This window comes from Lonchura striata, chromosome 10 (assembly GCF_046129695.1).
Source record: "Lonchura striata isolate bLonStr1 chromosome 10, bLonStr1.mat, whole genome shotgun sequence".
In the NCBI taxonomy this organism is placed as follows: Eukaryota; Metazoa; Chordata; class Aves; order Passeriformes; family Estrildidae; genus Lonchura; species Lonchura striata.
In genome coordinates, this window is record NC_134612.1 from 25681821 (window position 1) to 25698969 (window position 17149).

Here is a 17149-nt window from a genome sequence, read left to right on the forward strand (position 1 = left end):
ACTCCCTAACAGTGTAAAGTTAGGAAGTGTGTGTTTATTGTGTGTGGGATCATTCCCAAATCCACACTGCTCCTTCCAGGTGATGACAGAGCCCTTTTATCCATCCAAGTATTGAACACCCAAAATACAAATACAAATTCATCAGTTTGGTACATCCCATTCCCAAATCCACACTGCAGCCTCCAGGTGATTGCAGAGCCCTTTTATCCATCCAAGTATTGAACACCCAAAATACAAATACAAATTCAGCATTTTGGTACATCCCATTCCTCATTTCGTGTATTTGTCCCTTGGAATGGGTCGGTGTCCCTTCCATGGGAGGGGTCCCAAAATGAGGAAGTCAATGAAGTCTTCCTCCTTCTGACCTTTCCACCTTTCCAATGCCAATCTGACAAATGAACTCTTGGTAGAACTCCCATTCCTTGTCTTCAGTTGGTTTCAGAGCAGAGGAGCCCCACAATTGTCTGATGTTCCTAAAAGCAATTTGTCAATTTATATTCTTCATTATCAACCCAGCTAACTCAACATTGTGCTGACAAGCAATCAGTTATTAGTTAACTACAAACTCTTACCTCCATCAAGGCCTACTCATTTATTTTAATTAACTCTAGTAAGGCTTATCTCTAACTGAAATCTTAGCTCCTCTAAAATCTCTAAATTCCTTAAAATTTACGTTTCACCGAGGCAGCAGCGTGGTGGTGCTGACCTCCAGTGAGAGATCCCCGGGCACGGGAGGGTTCCTGGGGTCCCCCCCAGCCATTCAGGCAGATTCTGGGAAACTGCCCCCATAAATCCCCCATTTTGGGATGTTTTCCATAAATGTGTCCATCACTGCCCTTTCCCCACTCAGGCTCACAGGGGATTCTGTCCCCCAGAAGTCCCCCCAGGACTGGAGCAGGGAATTCAGCAAGTAAAACCAAAACAGGAACTGAGGCTTGGAAATGCCAGCCTGGAGGGAAGAGCAGAGGAGCTCCTCCCACCAAAACATGTCAGAGTTCAAGAAAAATTCAATTTAATTCTCCCTCTCCCCGAGGAAAAAAATCATCAACCCAGCAGTGGGGGGAAGCTTTGCCTTTGGATCCTCAAAGAGAAACTTCCCTCAAAGTCTCCAACCCTTCTCAGGGAAAAAAATGCCCCAACAACCCCCAAAGGCAACAACAGAAGCCTCAACAAGCAAAAACCACAGGTGCCAGTGTCTGGTGGAAGGTTTTATTTAAAAACACTCAAAATTCACAAGTCTAAAGGAAAGCACCCGGGCACGCCAAGCCCTCAGGGCTGGATCAGGAGCCCAGCAAGGACCAGTAAAACCAGCACAGCTCAGGGGGCAGGGAGAGCCCAGCTCCTGCTTTGCTTTCCCACATTGTCCTTCAGAATCCAGAACTTCCACCCAAAAAGTCCCTCAGGAAAAATGAGATTTTTCCAGGGATATCAAAGAAACCTCCACTGCGAAGTTTCTTTTAAAACCAACTTTTAGGACTGTGAGTTCTGCTTGAATTAAAAATATTAAATGAAGGATGTCCTACATCAAATGCAGCATTTTTGTTCTAAGACTCCTCTCTCTGCAGCCAAGCACAGGGCAGAGGCTCCTGAGCTTTTTGTGGCACACGGGGATTCCCTGGAGCCATCCCAGGAACATTCCCCGTTCCTGGGGCTCCACAAACCTCCTGCTCCTGCCCTGTAAGGCAAGATCAGCTCCCTTCATAAATTACCCAATTACCTCGAGGAGTAATTAACCCAAAGCAAACTGCACTCTGCAGGAGCCCTGGGAGCTCCCTGCTCAGCACAGAGCTTCCCACTGAAACCACGGGAAAATGAGGAGTTCCACCATGGAATTCAAGGCTTTTCCCTCTGGAAGCAAAAATCAGTTCTTGCTTTAACTCTTTTTATAGTTTTCAGTCATTAACTCTTAAAAATAAATCAGTTTTCACATTATTCAGGCTTGGAGAGGTCATTGCTGCTCCTGCCCTGGGATAAATTCCAAGGGGAACACTTTTTGTACTTCTGGAACTGGAGATTCCTCTGAAATATTCACCTGGCAGCTTTCTCACCTTTTCCTCTCAGAAAAACCAAAACACAGCAATAAAGGTGTCCAAGAGGAGAGGCTGGAAAAGCCCCACCTCCATGCAGGCTCACGCCAGCAATTTAAGGATTGAATTTTCCCATTTCACACCCAGAGATGAAATCCTGACTCAGCTACTCACGGAGTATTTGAGCCAGGATCTGGAGCAGGTACTCAGAGGTTCCACCAGAGCCACAATTCCCCGTCAGGATCTCTGCACTGCCCAGGAAGGAGGAGTTTTAGGCAAGATCTGCAATCTAGGATCTAGGCTTGCAGCAAAGCACGGAGCATCTGCTGGTGCTGGGCTCTTGGCCCAGGAAATTCAGAGTATTCCTGCTTTTCCACAGGGCCAAGCTGCTATTTCAACACACTTCTGTGGGCCAGGGTGGAGAAACAGGAGGAGTAATGAGCTGGGAGCTGCAAAAAAAATAAAATTAAGACATTCCTCAGCTTCTGAGGTGGGCCAGCCTTTGATTCCTTTCCTTCATTCAAATTTAATTACTGGGAGATTTCTTTCTGAGAAAAATCCCCGGAATTTCCATCAGAGGTGGAGCTGCTGGCTGTTAAAACCAATTCTTTAAATAAACCCCTGATTATTCTGGTTTTTAATTGTCTGTGAAGTTGTTGGTGATACCTGAGCTCCAAGCTTGGACAGGTATTTATTCCTTAAACTAAAGGCATCAGCTTTTGGCAGCAATTTTGCCAAATCATCTTCGTTCTGCCTTCTGAGCCTCTCCTGCTCTTCTGCTCTGCAAAAGAAAAGTGGCAGAAAGGTGTTTGCCCTGAGGGAAAAGCCTGCCCAGCAGGGAATGATTGAATAATATTCAATCTTTTAATATTGTTATTTTAATAGCTAGCAAATGTTTTGGGGTATCAGGTGAATGACCCTGAGAGGTGCAGGGATCAATAATTCAGTGGAAAGAAAGAGAGAGGCTGATTTCTGCAGGTTCCTTTTATTTCATTCCAAGATTTCAGTAGAAAGAGAAACCTTCTGGTTTTTCCCAGATTACAACGTGCTCAGGGAGCTTCAGTAACAACTTCTGTATCTATTAAACAAACTTTCATCCTTAAAAGAAACATTACAATACAAAGAGAATTGAGAAGGCAATAAAAGACCGCTCAGCAGTCTCAGAGTTCAGAAATCTACCCCAAAAAAAAAAGTCCCTTGAGCACCTGTGGCTCTTTTTGCATTGTGCTGGAAGGACACAAGCCCAGAGGTGTAAATACATTTAAAAAGTGGTTTTTGCATTGAGACAGTGACAGAAGCAGCAGCAGGGAGCTGTTGGGAGCTCTGGGTGAGAACACAAAAATGATTTTGATCAGAAACTCCACCCTGTGAGCACAGGGGGTCTGAGCTCAGCTCCACTCCAGGTCTGTGGGGTGGCACAGCTCAGCCAGGCCCTCAGCCCAGCAGAAAAAATGGGAATTTTGGCATTGTTAGAGCAAAGCAGGAGCTGAGGCACTGCTGGAACCCCCAGGATCTTCCAGAGAGCTACAGAGCAACCTCAACTCTGCTGCTGGCAGCTGGGGAGGTGCTGGAGCTCGACCTGGGATGGGCTTTGCTACTCAACTTTCCTTTCTGAAAGAAACAGGGGACAACAATTACTGCAAACCCTGCCTGGGGCAGCCCAGACCCCACAGAATCCCTGGAATTGTTACACAGGGGTGACAAACATGGAAATGGCACATCCCAGACCCCACAGAATCCCTGGAATTGTTACACAGGGGTGACAAACATGGAAATGGCACATCCCAGACCCTACAGAATCCCTGGAATTGTTACACAGGGGTGACAAATATTGAAATGGCACATCCCAGATCCCACTGAATCCCTGGAGTTGTTACACAGGGGTGACAAATATTGAAATGGCACATCCCAGATCCCACTGAATCCCTGGAGTTGTTACACAGAGGTAACAAACAGAGATGACACATCCCAAACCCCCAGAATCTCTGGAATCACTGAATTGTTACACGTGGGTGACAAACACTGGGCTGGGGCATCCCAGATCCCACAGAATCCCTGGAATTGTCACCCATGAGTGACAAACACTGGGCTGGGACATTTTAACTCCCATCAGTGCTGTGATTCAGGCTCAAAGCACATTTTCTACCACACTTCAATTGTGAGACCTCTGAAATAAAGGAAAGCAGAGAGGGAAAGTGCCAGGGAAGGACACCTGGATAACCTCAAATATTGACTCACAGGAGGCAGGATATGAAATCCTAAAACACACTGAAAGTAAGAAAATAATTTCTCCAATCTGATTTCTGTTGGATTTATCTGCTTGATCCCTTCAGGACAAACAGTTCCCAGGGGCACTGACATTTGCTGGCTCTGTACTTACTCAGAAGCAGCTGCTTTTTGCACTTTTGCCCTTTTCTTTGCAGACCAGTTGAGATCACCACCTGTAAGAGCAGCAAGGAGCACTCTGAGACCTTTAAAATTGGGGTTTTGTGGCTTTGGTATGAAAATTCCCCCCAGGAGTCCTCAGAGCACTGAGGAAGCAGAAGGATGATTTTACAGAAGTGGAAAGTGAGGTAAGGAGCAGCTGCAAAGCCTCACCTGTGAGGTGGTTCACAAAGTACAGCATGACCACAGCAATCAGTGACACTGCAAAAGGAAAGGGACATTTTGAGCTGACAATAAATGAACAGGTTGAACCCACAGCCAAGATCTTCATGGCAGCTGTAACTCAGGGTTCTCTGCTTTTGCAAATCTCCCTGTGCTCACAATTCAGAAAGGATTTTAAACTTGTAATTCACACTTTAAAAGCATTATTTGTCTATTTTCACTCCATTTTTTAAACACTGGAGCTCTCCACACTTCAGGGAAACCCCAAGCACTTCACTGGCTGTGAGTTCATCCCAACACTGCCCCAGCTGACACCTCTAGAAGAGGACTGGTTTCTGTTTCCCAGGAAATATGAAGCCCAAGAGCCCCATGAAGCCTCCTGAGCCCATTCCCAGCGTGTTCCACACTCACAGCAAACACAGGCACTGAAGAAGACCTCCAGGAACAGGTATCCCCTGGTGTCCAGGATCATGCCAGCTGCTATGGCAATCACTGCCAGGCCCAGGTTCTGGATGGACTGCATGCTGGGGCAGAGCAGAACAGCAGTGATTGCTTTTTCCAGGAAAATGGATTTTCATTTCTCAGGAAAAGCTCCTCAGTGGTGCTGAGCCAGAGAGAGGAGGAGTTTCCCCCATTTGCAGGGCCTGGGGAAGGCAGGGTTGGGCTCTGCAGAGGTTCCTGTGCCTGTCCCAAACCCCCAGCCCCAGGGCAGGCAGGAATTCCTGTGCCTGTCCCAAACCCCCAGCTCCAGGGCAGGCAGGAATTCCTGTGCCTGTCCCAAACCCCCAGCTCCAGGGCAGGCAGGAATTCCTGTGCCTGTCCCAAACCCCCAGCTCCAGGGCAGGCAGGAATTCCTGTGCCTGTCCCAAATCCAGGCTCTGTCCCAGAGCAGGCAGGAATTCCTGTGCCTGTCCCAAATCCAGGCTGTCTCAGGGCAGGCAGGAATTCCTGTGCCTGTCCCAAACCCCCAGCCCCAGGGAAGGCAGGAATTCCTGTGCCTGTCCCAAATCCAGGCTCTGTCCCAGAGCAGGCAGGAATTCCTGTGCCTCCCCCAAATCCAGGCTCTGTCCCAGGGCAGGCAGGAATTCCTGTGCCTGTCCCAAATCCAGGCTGTCCCAGAGCAGGCAGGAATTCCTGTGCCTGTCCCAAATCCAGGCTGTCCCAGAGCAGGCAGGAATTCCTGTGCCTGTCCCAAATCCAGGCTGTCCCAGAGCAGGCAGGAATTCCTGTGCCTGTCCCAAACCCCCTGTCCCAGAGCAGGCAGGAATTCCTGTGCCTGTCCCAAATCCCCAGCCCCAGGGAAGGCAGGAATTCTGCTGCCAGCCTGCAGGAGCTGCAGCCAGGAGCAGGCTGGCTCTGCCCAGGTTCAGCTCCAGTGTCAGGGATCAGGGGGTGGCCTGGGGCCCCTAAAGCTCCCCCACATCCATGGCAGGGACACCTCCCACTGCCCCAGGGATCCAGGGGCAGCCCCAGCTGCTCTGGGAATTCCCTCCTCAGCCTCCCAGGGAACAATTCCTAATTCCCAAAGTCCCAACTAAATCTCTACCCCTTTAGTCCCAACCATTCCCCCTTGTCCTGGCACTTCCTGCAGGCTCCCTCCACTGGAATTCCCAATTATCTCCCCCTGGCAGTGGGGCCATTCCCAGTGTCCTGCCCTCTCCAGGCCCTGTCCCCAGCCCCTCCCAGGTGACCCCAAAGCTTCTCCTCCCCTGCCCAGCTCCCATGGGATACTCACAAGCCATAGGCAGTTCCCAGCTGGTGCTCGGGGACAACAAAGGCCACCATGGGCCACAGGGCACAGGCCAGCAGGGAATAGGCCACCCCCAGCAGGCACTGGGGACACAGGACAGCACACAGGGTCACCCACACTCAGTACATCGAGAGACCCCCTGCCCTTCTCCACAAACACCCCGTGCAATGGAATTCCACACAAATACCCACGCTCGGGACTTCTCCCAGGAACAACCCCCAAAGAAAACTCTGTTCATTTAAATTCATTTCAGTCAAAGGGCCTGACTGAACAGCCAGAGCTGCACCTCACTGGAAAAATGCTCGAAAATCCAAGTTTTTCACTCCTGCCCCCACTGGTGAGCACCATAATCCTCAGCTCCAAGCAAACATTTCAGGAAATCTGCCCTCAGTGATGCAGATTTTTACTGAGGTTCAATCCAGCACATCACAGACAGTTTGAGTCATTGTAATAAACTTTAGAAATAAATTAAAAGAATAATTCTTAGGAGAAAAGTGAGTAGTTTGAATAATAGTAATGAACTTCAGGAATAAACTAAAAGAATAGTTTTTTTAGGAGAAAAGCGAGCATCTGGCACAGGAATTTAGTAATGGAGTGAGGAACCTTTTCCACCTCACAACACACAGAATAATTCACTGCCAACCCCATTGCTTTCTTTTGTATTTATGAAATGAATATTTGCTATTTTATTTCTGTTTAGCTCTAAATCCCAGAAATAGAGCTTTGCTATTTTATTTATACTTATTTTTATTTGCTATTTTATTTCTACTTAGGTCTAAATCCCAGAAATAGATCTTTGCTATTTTATTTCTATTTATTTTTATTTGTATTTTATTTCTACTTAGGTCTAAATCCCAGAAACAGATCTTTGCTATTTTATTTCTATTTATTTTTATTTGTATTTTATTTCTACTTAGATCTAAATCCTAGAAACAGATCTTTGCTATTTTATTTCTATTTATTTTTATTTGTATTTTATTTCTACTTAGATCTAAATCCCAGAAACAGATCTTTGCTATTTTATTTCTATTTAGGTCTAAATCTCAGATACAGATCTTTGCTATTTTATTTCTATTTATTTTTATTTGTATTTTATTTCTATTTAGGTCTAAATCCCAGATATAGATCTTTGCTATTTTACTTCTATTTATTTTTATTTGCTATTTTATTTCTATTTATTTTTATTTGTTATTTTATTTCTATGTCTTTTTATTTGCTATTTTATTTCTATTTCTTTTTATTTGCTATTTTATTTCTACTGAGCTCTAAGCCCCAGAAATAATCTTTGCTGCTGTATTTCTGCTGAGGACTGAATTACCATGGCTATCCAGGGGTTCCAGAAGGTGAAGGCCAGCATGATGTGCGAGGCCAGCGTGGTGACCACAGCACACAGCACCCAGATGATGTTCTTGCCAACTTTATCCACCAGCAGGCCAAACACTGGGGACATGGGGGCTGAGATGATGTACACGATGCTGCAGCAGAGGGAAATTCAACATTTAACACCCCCAGAGTCCTTTGTTAACTCTGAGGCTAGAGAAAAAAGCACCCCCCCAAAAAAAATCCCAGTAATTTAGAATTTCCAAAAGGTTTGAGGACACGGAAGTGCTCGGCAGCCAAGGAAACAGTGACAGACTCAGGGCCCTGCAGGTGATTTCTTGTGGGGTTTTACTAAATTCATCCTCAAACCACCCAAATGGAGTTCCTTCAGTGTTGTTATTAAACTCCTTCTATCACTCAGAAAAGAATCACTAAATATTAAAACAAAACCCTTCAGAGCTTTTTCTTTCCAGTGTGAACATCTGTTTTTAATAAAAAACCACATCCACATTTCCCAGTTATCCCTTGGGTCGTGTGAAATTATTTCTCCACCTAAATGCAGCTCACAGGAGATCCCAAATCTCTTCCCACCTGCCCAGAGCCCAAAAATACACCCTAAAACCTGGCACTGTTCCTTGTTCAATCAACCACAATGTACCTGTTAATTGCACTGGCTTCTTGAGGGGAAAATTGGAATTTTTCAATAAAGAAAACCCTGAAGGAAGGAAAAAAACTTATTTAGGAAAATGCAGACTTGAAGGGTGTGAAATCAAAATGAAGTTAGACAAAGACATGAGAATCTCATTTACAAAAATATTAAATAGAGCTTTGACAGAAACATCCCAGATTCTCATTTAGAATTTATTTAGGAGCTTGCTACCAGACTCCATAGATTTTAAATTAAGAATAATTTAAATTACACTTTGGGGAACACATAAAAAGTCCATAACCAAGATTTAACCCAAATAATGAGGTATTGGGCTGTAAATATGGAAGGAATCCTACAGGACCCCAAATTCCACCCCATGTTTTAAACTTGCATCAGGAAATCAAATGTCCCTCGTGCTCCTGAGCTCTGACGACTCAGAGCAGGAATTCCCTCAGAATGTGAAGCTTTTAAGCATTTTGGTGAAAAGCTTGGCCAAATTCCAGGAGAATGGCTGGAAAAGTGAGTGGCACTTACTTCCCAAGGCCAATGAAAGGGAAAACTGCAGCGTAGTAACAGACACAGATGACAAAGATGAGCCACAAGGACAGGGAGAAATCCTTCACATCTGTCAGCTTGATCACTTCTCCTGCACAGGGAGACACAGCCTGGCTTCAGTCAGGGTAAGAAACCTGGAGCCATCCCCACTGCAGAACATCCAGCTGATCCCAAATCCCTCCTAAAGCACAGCCCTGCTTGGAGAGTAAAGGTCCCCTCCACCCCAAACCAGTCTGGGATTCCACTGGATCTGAAATTTAGTTTATTTTCCATTGGCCTGAGCTGTCCCACGTGGAGAACTCAACCCACCACACACTGACAGGGAGGAGCTACATGGTTCTGCACCCCTGCTAAAGGAAATCAACTCCAAAAAAAGCACAGAACCAACAGCACAAAGTGGTGCAAACCTTGGTTTTTATAAATAAAGCAGCTGGCAGTGCATCTGCCTGTTGAGCTGGTGTTTAAAACTAAAACTCCATGTAAAAATGAGCTAAAAATGATGATTAGCAGTGTGACAAGGTTAAGCAGCAGGCACTGAGTTAGCTGAAATGCAAACCTGCCTGGTGCAGGGCAGCTGGAAGGGTCTGCCCCAGCACTCACCTGTTTTGCCCTGCTCTTTACAAAGCAGCTTCTCTGCTCTCCTGTCCAGGTAAGCCAGGATTAAAGCACAGCTCAGGGAGAAGAGGCAGGTGACCCCACCTGAGGAAGGCAACACCACATGGTCAGCTGACAACTCGAGCAGTAATTTGGTTTTCCAGCCCAGTTAGAGCAGTTTTTGCTGGACATCTCAGGCACGCCAAGTTTACCACCACAACTCAAGGGTTCAGGTGTAAAACAGAACCTGACACGTGGCATACAGCTGCCTTGGAGCACAGAATGTACACGGATTTATTTTATTTAGAACATCACCACCACTCCCCCTCAGCTCCTCATCTGCCCCTTGCAGGAACAGAAACAAACCTGGCCTTATTCTCAACACCAAAATCTCCGTGCCCGTGGTTCTGAGGGAAGAGAACACACCCCAAAATTGTTCAAATTTCCCTTTTACAATCAGATAACCACAGGCAAGCTTTGACACTCCTCAGAAAGCTTTTCAAGCCTGTCCTTTGCCCAGAGGATGTGAAATATTTCACCTCCACAAGACACAAACTTGAATTTGGCAGCCCCAAAAATGCCACAGCGTTTCAGAAGCTGCAGTAACCTGAGAGAAAATGAGAATGTGATACAAAAAGTGTTGGAATTTTTCTTCCTAAGCTCAAACAGAGTTGTGCTGCTTTTAAGTGGTGAATAAATGATCTTAATTAATAAATGCTTTTCAGTGATTAATAAATCATGAACACCAAGCCAGAACATCACTGACCTATGAGCAGAGCCAGGCCGAGGGTGCTGGGACCAGCGTAGCCCAGGAGGTCCTGAACTCTGGAGTAGATCCAGCCCATAATATTCATGTTCACCGTGCTCCCCTAGGCACAACAGAGCCACGTGAAGCACCCAGCATTTCCCAGCTCCAGGGATACACCAGGAGTGTTTATTATTAAAATGCCACCCAGGGAACAGCAGGGGAAAGGATCCAAGTGATTCCAGGCTGGGCTGGTAACAAATTCATCAACAACAAGGATGTGACACCACAAACTGAAATTTATCCAAGGCTGCAAGAGTTTTCACTTATGAGTCCTGTCCTGATTTTTAAGTGTTTTCTTTTACAGTTCTTTTAAAAGTTTTAAAGTTCTCATAAAACTTCTTTAGCCTTCTGATAATGTTTCCATATTTGAGAGTCAGAGCTCCCACACAATTTCATGTATAAATAGAATAGTTTACACATTTCTCTGTGGGTGGAGAGAAATGATTGATTGATCTTTGGAGCAGTGTGGTTGGAGAGGTGGTAAGTCCATCCTCCAATCCACGGTCACCTTTGGAATTCTATAAATATCAGCTGTTTGAACAAAACTGGGTCTTTTCTCTTTTGAACTTCCCAAGCTTCTGTGTGCTCATTTTATGTCCAACAGTGACACGTGGGAAGTGCATAAACCCACATGCAGGAGCTCATAAACTGAGCTGAATTTAACCAAACAGGATTCCCAGCTGACAGACACCAGGAAAAAGCCCTTTTCCCATTTTTCTGCCCCAGGGTTGCCACCACGATGAACATCCCCCAGCCCCACCACAGCTCCAGCAGGGTTAAAAACCCCCGAAAGGAGCCCTAAAAGGAGGAGCACGGCCTCTCTCTCCGTGCCCTGGTGCAAACTCACAATCCTGGCCATGCTGAGCTGCAGTCCAAACACCAGGTTCAGCTCCTTGCCCTTGAACCAGCTCACTGCATAGGTGTTCTGGGCCACCGCCAAGGACTCGCCACCAATCCTGGAAAACAAACACAGCATCTCCAAAGCAGCAGGAAAAGCAAAAAGGGCCTTGGCAGGAGCACAGTTCCAGAGAAACCTGCAGATTTTAGTGCATATCCACATATACAGGGCAACAGAAATCAAAGATTCAACAATGGAAGTGCAGGGATTGAAGAGTAATTGGTGGCTCCAGAGGTTTTGATTCAGCAACGCCTCAAGTCCTGGTTTTGGTTTTCTAAGTTAGAAAAGAACTGGAGATCTTCTATTCCTCAGCTTCAGAGGTCTCAGAATGCAGCAGTTTTGGCTCCAAGTGGCAGCACTTTCCTAGGAGAGCTTTCTGGGGTTATTTTTGCAGTTGGCCTTACCTCAAAGAGCACAACTCTGCCCTTCCAGACTCACCCAAATATGAATCTGCCCACTTCCATCAGCCAGAACGTATTGAACAGCGCTCCCAGAGCAAAAACCACCTGCACAGCAGCAAAGGAGAATGGTAATTGTGCATTTCAGGCATGCAACAAGGCAGGACTGACTGAAAACAGCAACAAAAATGCTTTTCCCTTCCCCTTCCCCTTTCCAATCCCTGCTCTGTATGGGTTTTGCTGCCTCTGCTGTTCAGCATCTCCAGCCTGGCCCACCCGGGACTGTGTCAGCCACAAGCAATTTCACATCAAACAGATAAAAACATGGATCTTTCCCACAGTCTTAGCCATTCCAAGGCATATAAAAAACATGGATCATTCCCACAGTTTCAGCCATTTCAAGGCATATAAAAAACGTGGATCATTCCCAAAGTTTCAGCCATTCCAAGGCATATAAAAAACGTGGATCCTTCCCAGTTCCAGCCATTCCAAGGCTCCCTTGGCCAGGCTCTCCCAGTGCAGCTCTCACTGCCTCAGGTGAAACACAAACTCCAGACCTTCCCTCCCTCCCTGGACTCACCTGCCCCACACACACGAAGCTGCTGAATATGACAGTGCCCAACCTGCAAAGAGAATAAAATCACTTCGTGCACAGCCAGAATCCTTTTTTATTCCCCTGCAAAATGCTATTTTAGATCTGCACAGGGAAACAAGGGGAGAGGTGGGTGGGCAATTAAAAGGTCTGTGTAATAAACTGTGCAGCTCAAGGATTCCCATAGAGAACAGGTAGTACAAGGTGTTGTTTTTGAACCAAATTTATTTAAATTATTTACTTTATTTAAATATTTAAATAATAAATGTATATTATTTAGATCATATTATTTTATTTAAATTATATTTTTATATAATACAAATATATATTTATATACTTATGTTTATTATATAATAAATTTATTTATAATGCAATAAATATAAATAAAAATATTATATAATATAAAAATTAATATAAATATTATATAAATGTAAGAAATATACTGGTTAAATACTATTATTTATATTTATTATATTTATATAATGTAATTATAATTACATCTTATAATTCTAATTATAAATTATATTTATTTTAAAAATAATAATTTTTCTTGTTTAAATTTATCCTATTAAAATTATCCATTTAAATAATTTATATTATTTAAATTATATTAAATTACTTAAGTTATTTAATCACAAATTATTTAAATTATAAATTTTCAAACTATACTGTTTGAAAATCCTAGCCTGTGTAGGGGAGGAATCCTGAAGAGGTTTATTACAACCTTGAATGTAAAGTCTCTATAATTTAAGTCTCAAGCTGAGCTGCAGCTGCAGCTCACGGCTGCGGGCACTCACCTGACCCCAAACACTCACCAGACCCTGAACCCCAAACACTCACCAGACCCTGAACCCCAAACACTCACCTGACCCTGAACCCCAAACACTCACGGGACCCTGAACCCCAAACACTCACCTGACCCTGAACCCCAAACACTCACCTGACCCTGAACCCCAAACACTCACCTGACCCCAACACGGACCCCAAACACTCACCGGACCCCGAACCCCAAACACTCACCGGACCCCAGCATGGACCCCAAACACTCACCGGACCCTGAACCCCAAACACTCACTGGACCCTGAACCCCAAACACTCACGGGACCCTGAACCCCAAACACTCACCTGACCCCAAACCCCAAACACTCACGGGACCCTGAACCCCAAACACTCCCCAGACCCCAACACGGACCCCAAACACTCACGGGACCCTGAACCCCAAACACTCATGGGACCCTGAACCCCAAACACTCATGGGACCCCGAACCCCAAACACTCCCCAGACCCCGAACCCCAAACACTCACCTGACCCCAACACGGACCCCAAACACTCACGGGACCCCGAACCCCAAACACTCACCGGACCCCAGCATGGACCCCAAACACTCACCGGATCCCGAACACTCTGTCGATGAGGAAGCCCCCGAAGAAGCAGAGCACCACGTTGGGCCAGGAGTACCAGGCATAGAGAGCCATGAACTGGGCTGTGTTCACCTTCATGTCCTGCACACACACACACACACACACACAGACAGTGCTGAGAGCCTGAACTGGGCTGTGTTCACCTTCATGTCCTGCACACACACACACACACACAGACAGTGCTGAGAGCCTGAACTGGGCTGTGTTCACCTTCATGTCCTGCACACACACACACACACAGACACTGCTGAGAGCCTGAACTGGGCCGTGTTCACCTTCATGTCCTGCACACACACACACACACACACAGCGCTGAGAGCCATGAACTGGGCTGTGTTCACCTTCATGTCCTGCACACACACACACACACACACAGTGCTGAGAGCCTGAACTGGGCTGTGTTCACCTTCATGTCCTGCACACACACACACACACACAGTGCTGAGAGCCTGAACTGGGCCGTGTTCACCTTCATGTCCTGCACACACACACACACACACACAGTGCTGAGAGCCTGAACTGGGCCGTGTTCACCTTCATGTCCTGCACACACACACACACACACAGTGCTGAGAGCCTGAACTGGGCTGTGTTCACCTTCATGTCCTGCACACACACACACACACAGACACTGCTGAGAGCCTGAACTGGGCCGTGTTCACCTTCATGTCCTGCACACACACACACACACACACAGTGCTGAGAGCCTGAACTGGGCTGTGTTCACCTTCATGTCCTGCACACACACACACACACACACAGTGCTGAGAGCCTGAACTGGGCCGTGTTCACCTTCATGTCCTGCACACACACACACACACACAGTGCTGAGAGCCTGAACTGGGCCGTGTTCACCTTCATGTCCTGCACACACACACACACACACAGTGCTGAGAGCCTGAACTGGGCTGTGTTCACCTTCATGTCCTGCACACACACACACACACAGACACTGCTGAGAGCCTGAACTGGGCCGTGTTCACCTTCATGTCCTGCACACACACACACACACAGACACTGCTGAGAGCCTGAACTGGGCCGTGTTCACCTTCATGTCCTGCACACACACACACACACACACACACTGCTGAGAGCCTGAACTGGGCCGTGTTCACCTTCATGTCCTGCACACACACACACACACACACAGTGCTGAGAGCCTGAACTGGGCTGTGTTCACCTTCATGTCCTGCACACACACACACACACACAGTGCTGAGAGCCTGAACTGGGCCGTGTTCACCTTCATGTCCTGCACACACACACACACACACAGTGCTGAGAGCCTGAACTGGGCCGTGTTCACCTTCATGTCCTGCACACACACACACACAGTGCTGAGAGCCTGAACTGGGCCGTGTTCACCTTCATGTCCTGCACACACACACACACACACAGACAGTGCTGAGAGCCTGCAGGGACACAGCAGGCAGGAGCACCAGAAAATGGCATTTTCTGTAAGGCACTGAATTCCTGATGGGCTGGGAGGGAAGGCATTCTTCTGCTCCAAGCTCAGGAACACCTTCCACTATCCCAGGGTGCTCCAAATGGGCGCTGCCAGGGAGCTGGGGCAGCCACAGCCGCTCTGGGCACTGCCAGGGATCCGGGGGCACCCCGTGCAGAGCCTGCCCACCCTCCCAAGGAACAATTCCTGCCCAAATCCCAAACGCCATCTCCCCTGTGCCGGCGGGCAGCCCTTCCCCGCTGTCCCGTCAGCCCATGCCCACACAGAATCTCACCGTCCGTGTTTTTCAAAGCGCCCTGACAGCGACTCACCCGCTGGACCTGCGTCTGCAGAGCGGCCGGGTTGTCATAGCAGAAGTAGCTGCCTGCAGGGAGAAGGAGACGCCTCAGGGCTGCGTCCCGGCCCTCACACCCCACACCCCCCACACCCCCAAGGGGGCCCGTCCCGCACCGAATCCCAGGAAGCACATGAGGGCCAGGACGAGCAGGCGGTGCGGGAGGCGGCGGGGGTCGCAGGCGGCGGGCAGGGCGCGGGGAGGGCCCGGGGAGCCGCCGCCGCCCTCGGCGCCATCGGCGCCCAGCAGCGCCCGCTGCTCCTCCGCCATGGCGCCGCCGCACGTGACCGCCGCACGTGACGTGACCGCCGCACGTGACGTGACCGCCGCACGTGACGTGACCGCCGCACGTGACGTGACCGCCGCACGTGACGTGATCGCCGCACGTGACCCGTTGCCATGGCAGCGGCGGGGCCGGGCCCGCCATGGAAACGGGAGCGCCAAATAAACGTTAAAAACGCGGAAACTGGGAAAAACGCCATTTAAAAAGTTTAATAATAATAAAAAGGTTATAAAAGTATAACATAATTGCAGTAATAAAGTTTAGAGTTAAGACAATTACAAGACAATAAAAAGTAAAGAATTACATACTTCCGGATTCTCTCGGACACTAAGTCAGGAAAAGCATCCCTTGTGAACAAGGGAATAAGCTTAAATCAATAAACTTGTTGCATGTTCATAAATCCTTCATGGTTATGCATACATTCTATTCTAAACAAGAAACTCTGTCTGTTGTGTGTCAACTGTTTCCTTTAATCCCCACGGCCTCTTTGAGTCTGAGCAAGGCCTGAAGAAATGAGTTTCTTCTGATAAGAAGCCATAAATCCCTCTCCTTTGGAAGATTCAGGTGTTCCTCGAAGCGAGTATCTCATTCCTAAATAAAAACAACCCCTCACATCCATAGTCTCTATTTTAACATTATGTTGGAACCTAAAACTACATTTAACACACTACTTAAAGAGAATTAACATAACTTTCTAGTATTACACATCTAACATTCATCACAATATTTGTGAAAAGCCAATCATAAAATACACATTTTTCACAGAAACTGTGAAAAATAAGCTTCAGTTTCCTGGGAAAAGGTAAAAAAGTTTAAGGAAAAGTGTGAAAAATGCAGATTTTATATTGGCTTTTCACTAATATTACAATGAATATTATACATGTAATGTTAGAAAGTTGTGCTGTATGAATTCTCTTAAGTAGTGTGTTAAATATAGCTTTAGATTCTAACATACTGTTAAAATAGAGACTATGGATGTGGGGAAAGTATTTTTTTAGGGATGAGATACTCACTTTGAGGAACACCTAAATCTAACAAAGAAAAGGAATTTTTGGCTTCTAATCAGAATAAACTCATTTCTTCAGGCCTTGCTCAGACTCAAAGAGGCCGTGGGGATTAAAGGAAGCAGTTGACATACAACAGACAGAGTTTCTTGTTTTAAATAAATGTATGCATAACCATGAAGGATATATGAATATGCAACAAGTTTATTGGTTTAAGGTTATTCCTTTGTACACAAGTCATGCTTTTCATGCCTTAGTGTCCCAGAGCATCCAGATGTCTGTAATTCTTTTTTTTTTATTGTCTTGTAATTGTCCTAACTCTAAACTTTATTACTCTAATTATATTATTATTTTCATAACCATTTTATTATTAATAAACTTTTTAAATGTTAAAAACCAAGTGATTGGCGTTTTTGACAGTGGCAGATCCGTACAGGTGCCCT

At 46.4% G+C, this 17149-nt stretch overlaps 1 protein-coding gene across 2 annotated transcripts; it reads right to left on the bottom strand.

Moving 5' to 3' along the window:
• Nucleotides 1-1195: 1195 nt before the first annotated feature.
• Nucleotides 1196-15689, bottom strand: MFSD1 (major facilitator superfamily domain containing 1). Of its 2 annotated transcripts, XM_077785750.1 has the most exons (17): nucleotides 15536-15689; nucleotides 15397-15449; nucleotides 13589-13701; nucleotides 12187-12229; nucleotides 11647-11714; nucleotides 11158-11266; nucleotides 10269-10371; nucleotides 9509-9607; nucleotides 8888-8999; nucleotides 8363-8419; nucleotides 7703-7859; nucleotides 6370-6467; nucleotides 5046-5158; nucleotides 4626-4673; nucleotides 4408-4468; nucleotides 2694-2808; nucleotides 1196-2476 (listed from the first exon to the last, which is right to left on the bottom strand). In XM_077785750.1, the coding sequence occupies exons 1-17, from the start codon at nucleotides 15687-15689 to the stop codon at nucleotides 2417-2419; spliced, it is 1563 nt and encodes a 520-aa protein (XP_077641876.1). In that variant the 3' UTR covers nucleotides 1196-2416. The 2 variants fall into 2 exon arrangements, with proteins under 2 accessions (XP_077641876.1, XP_077641877.1); XM_077785751.1 differs by lacking the exons at nucleotides 1196-2476; nucleotides 2694-2808 and having other exon boundaries at nucleotides 4404-4468.
• Nucleotides 15690-17149: the final 1460 nt, after the last annotated feature.

Bases quoted from the DNA above. Each gene is read 5' to 3' on its own strand.
- MFSD1 (XM_077785750.1), bottom strand. From the start codon at position 15,689: ATGGCGGAGGAGCAGCGGGCGCTGCTGGGCGCCGATGGCGCCGAGGGC. The intron at 9,000-9,508 runs GTGAGTGCTGGG...CTCCCTGTGCAG, and splicing joins TAAAGAGCAGGGCAAAACAG to GAGAAGTGATCAAGCTGACA. The intron at 4,469-4,625 runs GTGAGGCTTTGC...CTGCTCTTACAG, and splicing joins CTTTGTGAACCACCTCACAG to GTGGTGATCTCAACTGGTCT.